Source organism: Psittacula echo, assembly GCF_963264785.1.
Source record: "Psittacula echo genome assembly, chromosome: 2".
NCBI lineage: Eukaryota > Metazoa > Chordata > Aves > Psittaciformes > Psittacidae > Psittacula > Psittacula echo.
This window is the reverse complement of record NC_137737.1, coordinates 75,230,890-75,246,223: the sequence shown is the minus strand read 5'-3', so window position 1 is coordinate 75,246,223 and position 15,334 is coordinate 75,230,890. Positions and strand designations below refer to the sequence as shown.

General features: G+C 37.4%; 1 protein-coding gene across 1 annotated transcript in view; it reads right to left on the bottom strand.

Moving 5' to 3' along the window:
* DROSHA (drosha ribonuclease III) overlaps window positions 1-15,334 on the bottom strand; it is a 70,447-nt gene that overhangs the window by 5,977 nt on the left and 49,136 nt on the right. Inside the window, exons 22-30 of the mRNA XM_080610095.1 lie at window positions 13,933-14,003; window positions 12,799-12,843; window positions 10,060-10,217; window positions 9,084-9,189; window positions 5,296-5,437; window positions 4,248-4,330; window positions 4,005-4,108; window positions 1,919-2,011; window positions 1,061-1,107 (exon numbers count right to left, since the gene is read on the bottom strand). Coding sequence (XP_080466221.1) covers window positions 1,061-1,107; window positions 1,919-2,011; window positions 4,005-4,108; window positions 4,248-4,330; window positions 5,296-5,437; window positions 9,084-9,189; window positions 10,060-10,217; window positions 12,799-12,843; window positions 13,933-14,003 — 849 coding nt within the window. The remainder of the gene's footprint in view (window positions 1-1,060; window positions 1,108-1,918; window positions 2,012-4,004; window positions 4,109-4,247; window positions 4,331-5,295; window positions 5,438-9,083; window positions 9,190-10,059; window positions 10,218-12,798; window positions 12,844-13,932; window positions 14,004-15,334) is intronic.

The window sequence follows — 15,334 nt, the reverse complement described above, 5'->3', positions numbered from 1 at the left end:
TATGTCAGAAAAGAGCTGTGAAATCCTTGGACTGATAGCAGCTCACAGCTGAGTGATGATACTGTCACAAGAAAAAACACTCAAAGAAAAATTCAGTAACATTTTACAAATACTCAGCAGAGAAGGGAAGTTACATTTTTCTACTTGTCAAATTTACTAGTGGCAAGAAATATACACCTAGCAGATGGATATAAAAAAATTTAGGAATTACATGTATTCATTGTCTTCTGAAACTTCTAAGCACTGGGATTTCCAGATGCTTAAAAAACCTTTGGCATCTGAGGAACTGTATGTCTTTTTCTTGAATCAAATGCAAAAAAGCATACCTCTCGATGTTCTTCTGAACAGATTGCTTCTGCTGCACAAAAATGCTTGCAATCTATTTGCTTACAGTACATCCACACCTGACACTTAAACTTATCTAACCAAAGTTATTTTGTATAAGAAGCTTGCATACACTCATTCCTTTCATACCGGAGACTCCACTGCAATGAAGGACTGCTCCCATGCTGGTTATCCTGTGCATAATTTTGAGAGGTGCACACACAGATCACTGGATCTTAGCTGACATAAACTCTTCCTAACAGATAAATATTGACTTATAATGTTTGCAGATCTGCCTGTTAGACTTAACATAGTCTACTGTAAAATCTGAGATCAAGTTTTATTTTCTAAACTGGTAACTGAAAAGTAATTTTTCCTCCTCCACTAAATTAGAGGACTAGATAACCTCACCATCAGAGACTAAGCAGTCTTATCCCACTGCATATTTAATAATGGAAAATCTCAATAAGATTTCACTGCACAGGTTTCCCTGTAAATTGCAACCTCTGTAGTTGATCAACTCCCATTAAAAAAATGCCTATGGTATCGTATTAACTTCACCTGTTACAAAATTGTCTTGAAAGTACTAAAAGGAAAACCTGCTGCTTAGAAGCTGACAGCATTCAGCATATATGTTCTGTTTAAATATTATCCCCCCACAAAACCTGCGCCTCATCTCCCTAAAAACCAAGGACATTAATTGTACATTGTTTTCTTTGTTGCCCAAATATCTTACATTTTTCAAGTGCATCCATTGCAGCTCCCATTTCCGCTTGCTGAATACTGTGAAAACCAAAACAAAACCATGTTACGAGATCTGCATTGTACAGTAAAAACTAAAGTTTCCAACAAAGCGAAACACTAGCTACTTTTATTTTTTGTAATAAAACTCTTTAGATAACCAGTAGTTAGCAATTCCCAGAGCGTATGATGTATCAGCCTTTCCATAAATATGTAAGCAATAGCACTAGAGCTCCTGTAGAATATTTTTAAGCTTAGATCAATAACAGAATATTCTAGTCCATTCTTCACTGAAGCATTTGCTTTTTCCTGAGAGGAAAAGAAGGGAACAAAATCACAGAGGTGCGAACGCTATAAAACCGATGATATTTTTATAATCACCATCAAATTTGATAGCAGAAAGTAAGATGAGGGCTTTGTGGTTCATGGTTGAAGTCTCTGCAACTTTAGAAACCATTCTAAAATGTCAAGAACAGCATCAGAAAAAAAAACCCTGAGAGCCTTGCATCCTTAACTTGCCAGGTTAAGTTGGACTCTAATTCAGTAGCAAAGCCAATGATAAAGTCGCTATTTCCTAGAAGCTGTTCTGCAGTTTCTAGTCTGACAGCCACAAAACGGTTAGCACTGCTAGCAACCTTGTAGGCAAGTTCACCAAAACAAGCTTAAGACCCAAAACTATACAGATATTAAACCCTTCAGGTATTCCTGAGGCAGAAATTCAGCATATCTTGAAAAAGGCTCTATAGCTTTCCTTTTCTAAGGCTAACCACACACTCGTCTATCTCCATGGCTAGTCACTTTGGACACTGCCATACTCAAAATTTAAAACCAGAAGATTAATTTTTCACTATACCTTGGGCCTTTACCGCATCCTATCCTTTCTCCTTTGAAGTAAACAGCTACTGTGTATGTCCTAGCATGAGATGGTCCCACTGTCTGCAAAGTCCTGAAATAAGAAGATATGATTTATTCAAGCAGGAAGTATTAAAAACCAGAATCTGCTTGTGGCACATACATCACCAAGCTTTCAGTCTGGTCAATACATATAGTGGAATTAGTGCAAAGCATAGCGCAAGGGTTGACAGCTGCCTGCATAAATCACATTAACCCAGAGATTACCAGTGCAGTGAGCAATAAGAAAGAGAAATTTACATAAAACACACCTTAATTATACTGGATATATTTATTTCTCCAGGTTAACTCAGGAGCACCATATGAAAATTAAAACTTTAACCTTAAACACTGTGAAAACACTTGTAAAAAGGTTATATAAATTGTGCATAGCTGTGCAACTGCAACTACTCACACCAATAGGACTACTGGGTGAACAAAAAATTTTAGTCCTTGACAGCTGAACAGTTACCAAGGTTTTAAAAGGATTTTATATTGGACATGATAGCTTTCTATACACTGAATGATCACAGTAAAAATAAATTTTCCAACAGCTCTGAAAAGTTACAGTATGTCACAAAACAAACTTTCCATTTGAGATAAAGTCTATGACATGCATCAACAACCACCTAAAGGGGTAAAAGAAGGTAATTCCCTAGACATCCAATGAATTGCTGCTTCTGCTGTTTCTTCCTGCTGTCCCAAATCTCTGCCCCCAACACCACCCCCCGTCAGCTTGAGTTCTATCCACTTCCTTGCTTCTTTTAGGAAGGAGCACCAATCTCACATCAATTTTTGAAGTATCTAACTATAGTGCTTTGTCTCCATGTGCTGTGACAAGAGCAGATTAAACCCACCCCAAATTTAAATAGTACTGACTGCAATGAAACAGATAACCCAAGAAAAGGAATTTAACAAGTAATAGGAAGATAACAGCATATCACTAGCTCTAAGCTGTACTATAAAAATCAATTTATCATCACAGCAAAACAAAACAAACATTTGGTACTTGATACTCAGTGGTTTTTACAAGAATCAGCATTGGTTTTATTGTATTCATCTCCTTCACTCAAGACAAAGCTGTGAGCCCTCATACAAGACACTGAGGAGTCAGGTTTGCAGAACATCAACTGCAGTGTCAACGCAACCATATTTCTGAAGTGCACTGTTTTTCACTATAACTGAACTGCTACATTTCATTTAAAACTTTACTTCAGTAAATGTGACAAATGCACTTATGACTTTCATTCTTCATACGTTTTTGATGTAACAATACAAACAGGATAAGCCCTGAACTTTCATAGCCTTTATCTCTTCTTCTGGGGGCTAATATTGCACCGATTCCCATCTTAACTGAATGGATATAGATACAATATACAATTTTAAGTTTATTACTGCCTCTTTGAAGCAACTATTATGTTATTTTACAACTGAGAGAAGGGGGATCCTTCCCATCCAGCTTCACGTATCTGAGGTGTACAAGTTGAGAGGTTCCGTGCCCTGAGTCTTTCTATGACTAAACAGGAAGACACATGTGGGCTGAACTGCGCAGCAAAAATGTCCAAAACTTGTGTTGCCCTCCAGTGCCTGATTGTGAATTAGCAAAGGAGCCCATAATCAAGATGTGTAATACAATGCATTTAGTATTTCTGCATAATAATGTAAATGTAGAGAAACTTTATACTGTTACTGAAAATAGACTGGAAATGTCTTGACTTCATACCCAAACAACTACTGTTCCATTCACTTCATTTATAATAAAATGAGAATAAATGTAGAATGAGGCCAATTAAATACTCCATGCAGACATAAAAATTTTATTTTCCCTTTCAAGATAAAATGTTTGTTAATTCTTCCACGTGATAGCTTAAAACACCTAAAGCTTGCAAAACACTGGTTCAACATTTTCATCTTCAGATAAAGAGAGTCTGGAGGGCTTGTATAACTACAGCAAAATTAAACTATGGTAAAAATGTAGGATGTCAGATCAAATCTTCCTCCATATACAGGAGAGACTGATAATGAGATCATAAGATGCTAGTTCTTACTTGTAAAGAGGAATGTCTGGCTCTTTTCCTTCTGTCCTGAGAGTCAAGCAGCACTGCTGAAGCTGAGATTTAGGATCATTCCAATCTTGATTTAAAATAAACTCCTGTAAGAAGTTCACAAAGACACTTGTATGATTGAGAGACTGTTATAAGAGTCTAAAACGTAATAAATTGGTAAGATTCCCAAACGTATTAATGTATTAAAACATAGTGGCAGGAAGGTAGGAACCTGACTAATCTTACCTTTAGCCGTGGAAAAAAGCATACATTCATGAAAGTGTGAACATATTCCAAATCTTTATCAATGTACAGGGCAGCAATAAAGGCTGGGGAAACAAACAAACAAAAAAAGGTGCTGTCACTCATCCAAAATGTATGTTAATAGATTGCACATTTAGAAACAAGTATCTCCAAGTACTCTAAAGCCATATTCAATTACATTTCGCAGCAGTAATCTGATGAGGGTATTATTATCCTGCATATACAGGAAAAAATAAAGTTGACCAAGAGATTGAGTGACTTACCAAAATCCACTCATTTAAAGAGCTAGAAACAACAGTTAGCTCCTAATCTCACATTTTAACCAGAAGATGATGGGTACTTACAAACAGATCACTAATAGATACCATAAAAAAAATTTAGATATAAATCAGTCTGGTTCATGTGATATTCCCATTTGCTTAGAGGATCTGGCAAAAGCCAAAGGGTCTGAAAGGCTCACAAAATATACAAGATACAGAATAACTTTTTGCAGAATATTTATCACTGTTTCCACTTCCTTTGGAGATAAATTAGCACAAACTTCCATAAATGGACTAAAAATAATTTCATTTTCATATAGCTTTCCCTCTTGTGGAATGAACATTTTGAATCCTCCTAAAAAGCAGTCAAATGAACCCCAGAAATATTCACCTGTTGAAGGAACTACTTTATCTTCCAACAGTAACAAGAACATATTAATGAAACATTGAAATTGCTGCTAAATAGCTCAGATTATGAACTTTAGCTTTCTGACATGCTTTCGACCTGGTCATGATGACCCCTCAATTTCTAAGCCTACAACTTTGTATCTGCAACTATGCTTCCTTCATGCTTTCATACAGACTTCAAAAACATAGGCTAGCATTGAAAAATCTGGCTTTCAGAGGTATAGGTATCATTCATCTGTAAACCTGGACATACATTTTTAATAGTGATTTGAGGGATTTCTAATGGCTTTCTTAAACAAGCCCTGAGGAAGAAGAAATTGCACAAATTACATAAGTTGGCTGTTACAACCAAATTAACTCACATTCCAAGAGATCAGCCAAAGTCTTAGTTCGAAGAGCTACAGGTCTTTTTGTCTTGTCATTAGTGATGGCAAATTCTTGCATACCCAGCTCTTCAGCCACCTTGGCCTGCGTCCTGTTGTTCACCAAAGAACTTCTCAACAACTGCAACAGAAAAAGGCTCCACTCAATGGTAACAATTAGCAATACCAAATTATGAAAGGTTGGAGAGGCAGGGAGAAAAATTACTTTTATCCTTGTAGACTCTCATTTCTCAGCTTACTGAGATTTTGTTTCAGCCCACCTCAAGTAATTTACATAAATACACAAACACACTTCTTTCTACTGCTGATTTTTCCTTCTTTTTCAATTCTTCTTACCAAACGTCATTTATTTTATGGACATATCACTTCCATAGATGTGTCTTGCATTTAAAATGCTTGTTTGTGAGCTTCTTTGTAACCATATACCATAGCTTAATCAGTCCTGTACTTTTTCAGCTAATCTGCATTTTTCGAGTTTAAGTAACACACAGTTACGTACATTTTTCCACAGAAAATATAAACATACAATCTTCTGGAGTCAGTAGAGCAGTCCCTAGTATCCACCAAATAAGAAATACATAGGCAGCAATTAAAACAAATGTGCATTAAAGCAAGACAGTCTAGCGTTTCAGAACAAGCAGGCGAGGAAGCCACTCCATTCATTTTTGCCCAGAAAAAAAAAAATGCATAGCTGGGCAGCCTGTATGTACTTTTTGCTCTACTGAAGGCAGTATAGCTGAGCTATTGTATCCCTGACAAAGACTTAGCTCTAACATTTTCAATGTATGAAGACGTCCAGGACACCTGGTTGTCCAGCGGAGCTCCCCAAAATGCTTAACCCTGGCTCTAGGCAGATTACTTAAATAAACATGGAGCTCTACCAAAGATACAATCCCTTAAAGTTTAAAGGAATATTTTGGAATTTTACAGTTCTGTACAATTTTCTGAACCACTGGCTAAGGTGAGATTTTTTCCTGTTCCTTTTTGCTTTAAATAAAACAACATTAATTTAAGTAGGTGAAAAGGAAAGAATGTCCCTCCTTCCCACCATTTATGTGTAATCTAGAGTTGAGAAGCCGCATGTACATATTTTCTCTGTCTTCCGTATCACATTTGCTCAGCTTATTAGATACAAGTTATATGCTACCTGGCTCCAGCATGTCAACTGAGCTTATGAAAAATCAAGATTTATTTGCTGCACTTGATACTTCATCTCTGACAACACATAAATAAAGAACAATATGTTCATAATTTGTTTGGCAATGATGTATGAAGCCCATAGTCACAACTTGATCTTCACAAACTAGGCAGACTGCAGATAGGATTATTACCTGCCTCCCTAAGCTCTGCTTAAACTTATCTTCTACTTGTTCCTTTCCAAAACTCTACCCCTTTTATGTCCTTAAGATAAAATAACAATACTTTCCCCAACAAATTCCTAACTAGATATGCAACCTAAGAGACAGAAGTGCAGTAACATGACAAAAATCTGTTTCCTGTAACAGAAGAAGGATCTCTTCTGAGGTGTTGTTTGCAGAGTATTCATTCTGATGGGACCCCTAATCATGTTTAGTAGTATCATAAAACAAAGAGCAACGTATACACTACATAGTGAACTAAAGATGGAAAGAAAAAAACCCCACCAAACCAGTTATACTTCTAGTACTGTGGTTATCAACTCGCTCTGTATTAGAACTTGACTGCTCTGCAAGTGTGCTCTCTACTGCAGGAAACTCAGTTCCCGTTATTGATACATCAAAGACACAGTATGTGTGCCTTCTCAGCAACTTTTTTAGATCTAGTCTCAATTCTGACAACACACAGCCTGCATCACTGCAGATGCTGTAACATGTGATGGATGCTCAACTGGAGCTTAAAACTAATTACAAAGCAATTTAATTTTTTTTTTTTTAATTATCCTTCCATCATCAAGCAACTTACTACTACCCATGACTGCAGCATAAGCCAGTACTGGAGATGCTTTATCTTCCAACAGCTAACAAAATTTCATCCTCTTTTTTAGTACATCACTTGACTTTCTCAAAATGTGTAGACAAGACTATGTTCTCCTTTCTTTTTTTTTTAAATATAGTTAGTTTACAGTCATTTCTCAATATGTAATCACAGCACACTGGTAAACCACTGCATTGCTAGTCAAATCTTCCTATCCTTAGCCAAAATTGCCCTCAGTACTACTGACACCATGCAGTGGATGCTCTGTTACTACTTCAAAGGTAACTACATTCCCAGATGAGAGAAGAAAAAGAGCTCGGTGTTTACTGTTTCTCTTCAGATCCCACATCATGGGTCTCCTTTATCACAAGTCTCTTTTCATTTAAAAACATTCTATGACAATTTTCTTTTTTCACTGTATGCACATCCCCAGAGTTGAATTTTTTTTCCTAAGCGTTGCCTACTTCTTAGTATCTTTACGTGTTTTCAGCATTCATTCCACTCTAGCTTTGTAGTTTCCCCTACAAACTGTGGACTGTGCAACTTGTTCTACATGCTCTAGTCATTAAATTAAGCAAAATGGAGATGATCTTATCATTGTTCTGAGTATTTACACCCATTAATAGCAACACTTCATATCCTTCCTAATAGTTCTTGAAAAATTATCTTACTATAACCACATTGATGCATACATTCTTAAAAGTCCCCTATAAAGTAAAAAACTCCACTAGTCTTGGATGTCTGCCTTAGGCTTTTGTTTCTGTGAAGAATATGACAAAGTTCTTCCCCTTTTAACTTTTACTTCAAAAGCTCAGACTTTATCTACTCTATCTCCTGAATGGTGTAGAAGAATCCATACAAAGGTAAATTAAGAACTGGTGAAGAAAAATTAAAATTAGTTTTAGTCAGAGCATGTACCTTTTTCTTGTAAACAGCTTTACCCCAAATGACCCAAGAAGCATATTTTTGAAAACACATTGCCTACTAGAGACTTGGCATCACCATCCCTTTATTGCTCTAAGAACATTCCAAATAGCTAAGAAACCTACAGTGTCACTTCCTAGTTTTAAGTAGGAGACGACTCACATTCCTGGTACCTGTAATGTTTTTCTTATTCTAGTCAAGAGTTGATAACTGAGGAAAATTTTGTAAGGCTAAGAAAATTTCTAACACAAAGCCACAGCTGTCTAACTGGAGTACTAAATGAATCTGTCAGGAAAAAGCTACATATAATACCACCCTATGTTTGAAGTACTGTGAAATGCTGAAAGAGCCCCAAACTGGTTTTTTCAGAGTTTAGATACGAGAGGCAGAAAGGCTACAGTAATCAACAGTAAAATTAAATTCAAAAGCTACCAGAGGAGCTCCAGGTTGAAGACAACAGGAAAAAAAAACTAAAATAGATTGGAAAAACTTCTTAATCAGGAAACATAACCCTGCCTGGTTGCAGGTTCAACAGACTAGAAGTCATGAATAAAAAAATGTCATGTCATGTGCCGATTTTAAATAAATAGTTTAAGACACCCATCTTTAAACAAGAACTAGTCTTTTCTCCCAATTTCATCACTGACATCCTTAAAATTATTGATCCATTTCATAGACAGAACAAAAATTATTGCACTGGGCTCATAAATCACTGTTTCCTATTCATTGCAGGGCTCATGACTTAAAATTAACATAAGCCTTATTAAGAACAGTGGTTGTTGAGGCTTCTTTTGTTAATCAAATCCACAATAATTCACTAGCTATTCCCATAATTTCAGTCTCCATCCCACTCATGCTCTTCTGGAAAGCATGATTGATGGCAGTCTCACCGTTAAGTGCCCTTCATGATGATCAGGGAAATGTATGAATAAATACTCTGTGGCTACCAACTGCATTATGGAGTCACCCAGGAATTCCATCCTCTGGTTGTGGCCTCTGAAAAATGAGACATCAATGCAGCAAAATCAATAAGCACTCAGGGAGGAAGAAACAAAACCAGCATGCACACGCAAATTAAAATAGTGATATGAAAGTGTTTTGCTCATTTCCAAATGCATTTAAGACAATTTTACAGTGTTAACCAGGAGAGATGAAACCAGTTCATTACTGTTGCAACACCAACTTTCAGGGAGAAAGCAAATCAGGGTAGCTACATATAAACACAATTATTAGATCACAGATCTGGGACTAAATGAAGGAGAAGAGCAGCTGACATCAAGTTTGTAATGAGATAAGGTCTCTGCCTGCAGCTTAGAAGAAAGTGAACTAATGAATGCAATAACTTCAAAAGACAAAAAGATCTGTCCATTCATGAGAAATAACAGGATCAGGATTTAAACTCATGTGAGATCCTGGACTGGGTAACCACTGGTAACCACTTATAACAGTAGAGCTATCTACTGTTTGCTTTAAAATGGGGCCTGGCAGCTCTACACACCACGGAACACAAGGGCTGCACTTGGACCAAAGGCATGATTTTACTTATTTCCTCTATCCAAATGTACCTCCAAGTATGTTTTGCTACTATCTCAGGAGTGATGTGCAAATATCAGTGATACAGGAAGCTCAGAAGAAACAACAGGATGGCATGCATTTTCTATAGTCTTTCCCAAGGTATCCACTACTGACTACTGTCAGAGATGGGATACTGAGCTAGGCAGGCTTTACTGAGCCATAGCTGCTCTATTCTCTTCTGGAGAAGAAATATATCATCTACAGTTTGTTTACAAATAAAACTATTTGGGATATCAACATAAGGACCAACATGCTACAAGAGCTACATGAGGACTCTCGCTGCAAACTCACAGAGTCAGATGGTTAAAGCCTACTGTCCTCAGAGTGAACGCGCGTGCTAGTAGCCGAACATGAGTAAAGATGACTCCAATTGCATCCTCAAACTCTGTCAGCTTTTGAAGAACTGGAGAGGTCTCAATGAGTTGCCTGTCAGTGTTAGATTCCTGCAGCTGTAAATAAAATGAAGTGCAAATAATTACAAACTGACACTGTTTCAGAACTTTTCAGAGAAGAGCAAGTCTTCTGTAAAACAAGGTCAAAGAATACAGTGAACACGTCATTCTGCGGACAGATCAACTAAGAAAACTGAGTTACCTTTGGCTTTTTGTCTGGGATAATTAGTACTCAAAGATGTTAGCTCTGATATGTTTTTTTAACATTTGAGACATTTATAAGATATTGCTTATATGGTCTTGTCTCTACATTTGGATAACAAGGACTACTACTTACTTTGTCAAAACATGTACAATCGGATGTGTCTGAGTTTTCTAATATCACATTGCTTTCAACTGAGCAACAGATTCAAAAATTTCAAGAATAGGCTGGCAGACTGACAGCATGTCAAGATGAGACAAAAACTCAAATCTATTTCTCCGACTTTCTTTTAGTATCAAAAAAATCAAGAATAAATACTTAGTATATGAAATTCAAAAGGGCACAATAACACAAGAAAATTAAAATTGTCACTTTGGGTCAGTATCTTATCAGTTTCTTTTCTGATGTCCTTGATGTGGTGACACTTAAATGGCTTTCTGGATCTGGGAAATGGCTTAAGCATTTCCTCCAGCCACTCTGGGCACCTCTCTTTTATAGCAATGCATTATAGGAGCAATCATACAGATGAGGATGCCTAAAGGAAAAATAAGAATAGCCACAGCTTTTTAAAGCAGCATTAAGATCTATTTTGGTTTGTTGCCTGCCTCGTTTCTATTAATTGATTACATTCAATTTGTCTTTTTCCTCAAAAGCCACTGAGCTTTCAGCTGATGGTTTCACAGGACTACATATCCTGGTGTCCTGAGTTCAGCATCAAAATCCCACGCTTGGGTGATAATGGGCAGTTTGGAGTTCAGTTGCATGTGAAGCTGAGACTGCTTTTTTGCTTCCTTATGCAGTCGTTTATGTTTACCTACACAGAACTTCATATGCTTTTTTACTCCACAGTTAGGCACTCCTGCATTCTTACAATTCGACTGCAACTCTTCAGCCTGCTACTGTCCCCGATAGCCTGAATAATTTGGTATTGTCAACAGACTGCTGCTGTTGTTGTCAACAGACAACTGTTGTCAACAGACACTGTTCATCCTCCTTCCCAGGCTGTTGATGCGAACAGCCTGCACTTCAGCAGAGATCCCTAGGGAAATCTGCCAGTGATCTCCATTCCTTGTAAGATGTGTCATTTGACTCCTCCATTTTCTGTTTCAGCCATTCCTTTAAATCTTGTAAGCACGGACAGTATTAGCCAGGGTTGCTTCTTTTTAATTATTCTCTGCTTTTTTTAAAAACACCACCACACTTTTAAAAGCTTTTTGTGAGTGCCTTTCCAACAGCCAGTTAGGAACCCAGCACACAGTATCATCTGCAATATTACATATTTTTTTGTCTCCTCTAAAATCTCCTATTCATTTGTGAGGTAGGACTTGTCTTTACATGCAGGATAGCTAGTGTTGAATCTCAGAAGTTTATCTTCCCATTAAGACTCTTTTCTATTTACACTTACGAGAGTTGGTCATAAAAACACTTCATGTGCACTGATTTGTGGCTGAAGACTTGGTCTATGTACCCATTGCAAAATTCGTACAAATATATATGACATTTCAGATGGAGGCCTCAAACTGTCCTTCGGCTGAAAGGGTGTGCTCATAAAAAGTTTCAAAGGAGTCAAACTGACTGAACAAAACATCAGAGGTTTGGTTGTGCAAAAGAAACCTCTCAGATGTTTCGTATGACCCTGAAAACCTTACTGACTGGATGATGATTTGAATACAGCTATTCTTGCAGCACCCCTTCACACCTGGAAAACACTACCATGTCTGCTGTGAAAACAAGAAGCTACAGTGCAGAGGGCCTCTGTGATTTACTCTGGGTCTATCCCAGAATTCAGTCAGGGAAAAAGGACGGGAAAACCATTCTCCCAACTTCTAGCCTTGTAAACTTGTATCCTTCAATACATAGAGGATAAATCAGCCTTCAGATACTTTCATAATTTCAGTGTTTACTTGCTAATAAAGCTACTGGAATCACCAAAACAGCCATGCTATCATTGCGCACACACACACAAAAAAATAAATCAGAATCACACTCTTATTCCATTGAACTAACTTACCTTCCTACTATTAAGATTTCAGTCTTAATTTCAGGTTAAAAAAATATGTATGCAGACTGATTTTGTACCTGTTTTCCCACAACTTCAAGAAGATGAACAAAAAGACACCAAAACATTACCTCTCAATAGCTTTGTTGTGCAAATACAGTTATATATCAAACCCAAGTCAAGGGACGGTGAATGATTAATCCTCAGAGAGGCAGACACTCATTACTTATAACACCACCACACTCTCTCACCGTGCCCCTCCGCCCCCACCCCCCACCCCCCCACCCAAAAAAAACAAACACAAAGGCAAATCTAGATAATCTTTGGCTACTTTGTAGCAAAATTTCTGAGATGTCATTACAATGGAAACCTATGGGAAAGCATCCCAGAAAATGAAACTGAGCTATAAAATTTGTTACAAAATGGGATACACTTACTTGGAGTGGATGTAGTGGATAATTAAGCCATACATCCCGCAGGTCCTGCAAACATAGAGAAATGCCTTCAATGCTCAAGGGAGTCATTTAACAAATTCCACAGTACTAAATAAAATGTCATTACTTGAAATACTAAACTATTTCAGATGCTGACTCTGCTTATTGCAAATTCAATAGTGCTGGCAAACTAATTTTTAAAATCGTGTATTTGCTGTTCAAACTGCCTGTAGTTTTCCCAATTAGCTTGTGTCAAAGAGGTGGAAAAAACCTTGAACCAAATAAAAAGTGGTTAAAGGAAGAAAAAGATTTGTTTAAGCCTCAGGACTAACTTTATTTGCAAGTACTCTTCAGTAGCAAGTTTGACTTCACCAAAGGCAAGGACTAGAAAAGAAAATACCCACTTATTTTCTTCTATTTCGCACAGGCTTTTCACTACAGGCACTGAGCAGCAAATAAGCATTGAGTTACAATAGGCTTCAAAATGTTTTTCTCTCTAATAAGCTTCGTCATTTCACAGACTTAGACTTTCAAGAGGAAAACACTACATAATTCATCCCATCCCCGCTGCCATGTGTATTGTCCCAGCAGTATGTACTGGTTGCTTCTCTTAGGTTAAATTCCAACTAACAGTGATCTAAGACACAGTATGCAAGAATGGCTCAGACTTTAATTACACAAGTGAGTAAACACTGGATGAAACCCCCTGTATTTTTTTTTTTTTTTTTCAAATATATGTTTAAAACTTTCAGTGGTGGGATGATTTAAATGATGAAACAAGAACAGTTGCACTATATGTGCATCCCTTCCCAAAGCATGCCTCCTGGATGCACAGCACCCATCTCTGTTGTTAGATCAGCATATTGAATGGAAGTCTGCACATTTCCCATGCCACCCGTCCATTCCTACCTAAGCCAACCAACAAACACTACACCTGAGGAAATACTAACTTTTTTTTGCTTGAGACGGTGCAGCTTCCCGTCCCAAGCATGCTATGCTACATTCAGTTTCCAGGAACTAGGTACAAAAGGTTTATGTATATCTGTTCATTTGTGATTCTCACGTAAAACAAGAGACAAGAAAGCATGTCTTCAGCTATTTTTTAAATGAAAAAAAATCATATATATACATAAATACCTTGTCATTGAAGAGTAAACGTCCAAACAATTGTTTTGCTTCTTCTAGGCTCCCCTCTAGATAAACAGCTCCTGCAGGAGGGGACCAATACCTCAAAGGTCAATAAGGCATTAATACTTAGAAAATCATTAAGTGCAAGGAAGTCAAAGATCTCTGCCTTCTTCAACACATTCAATTTTTAAAAGCATACTTTCTGTAGTACGTACAGACAGAAGGCACATGGTCTGCCTTGCTGTAACTCTCCTTCCCCACCCTCACTCCCCTCTCCCCTTCTAATTCCTCAGTAGGTCAGTTGCTCTGTTTGGACTCTCTGAAGGAGAGAAGTTTCGGGGTTTCTATCTTGCCAGAGACATATAATGAGAGCACAGAATTTCAAACAGGCTCAAGGCAACCTGCCTATACTTCTAGTTATTTTCTTCATCTCAGGGAAGAAGCACCACGCTTTTACAAATGTTCTCAAGTAGGAGCTCCAGATCCCACATATACTTTTATAGTCCCTTAACAAGCTCCCAGATTTAAGCTATGGGCCTGACAAAACCTTATTTAACTCAATTTAGCTCAATTAATTTTGTAAACAACTTTGTATAGGAGATTAAACAGCAAGCCTTCTCTTTAAGCAAATCTCAGTGGTGGCCAAATAGCCCTCATCATTACATCCTAGACAAGCTCAAGTATATGAACAAAGCCACAGATACATATCTAATGTTCCTTTTCTGTTTATTTTTAAAGATCAAAGCACTCATGGAAAGCAAAAACAGAGTTAAAAAGAAAACTCTGATTTCTTGATAAGATGAAATGCAATTTGGCCCAAGGCAGAATGCATAGAACTGTTGACGTGTAAGCCAACTATCATTTGTTTTTCAAAGTGGGACAAAATGCTTTAGGAGCTTGTGTAGTATGTAAAGACCTGGATGAGGAATAAACCACTGCCATAGTTAATACTGTGTACAGTACATCTGCATGAATATGAAGCCAAATCAGTGAGATTTAGCTTGCTTTGTGCATTCAAAGAAGTTTTATAAATATATGCTATTTAAAATAGAGCTTGTGTGGATACAAGGGATCAGATTTCCACCATACTGCTGCCTTATTTGGTAACTGTAGTCAGGCACTCCTGATTTCTCCTCCAACATAAATTTATCAACTAGCGCAGCCACTCACTAATCAGCACCTTAATGTCCAACAGCAAATTTGACACAACTCCCCTTCACCCTCAGCTAGTTTCAGTAGCTCTATTACACCAGCTGTGGCATACTGCCTTACTTTTTATTTGTAAGGAGAATGCAAAGACCAAAAAGTATTCACTTGGCAAATGTTACATTTAATTCACAGGTTAGCAGGGCAGACTGGAAGCAGGTTGGTGACTTGGTTGGGAGTGCCTGGTGCATTCAGAAAGCAAGCT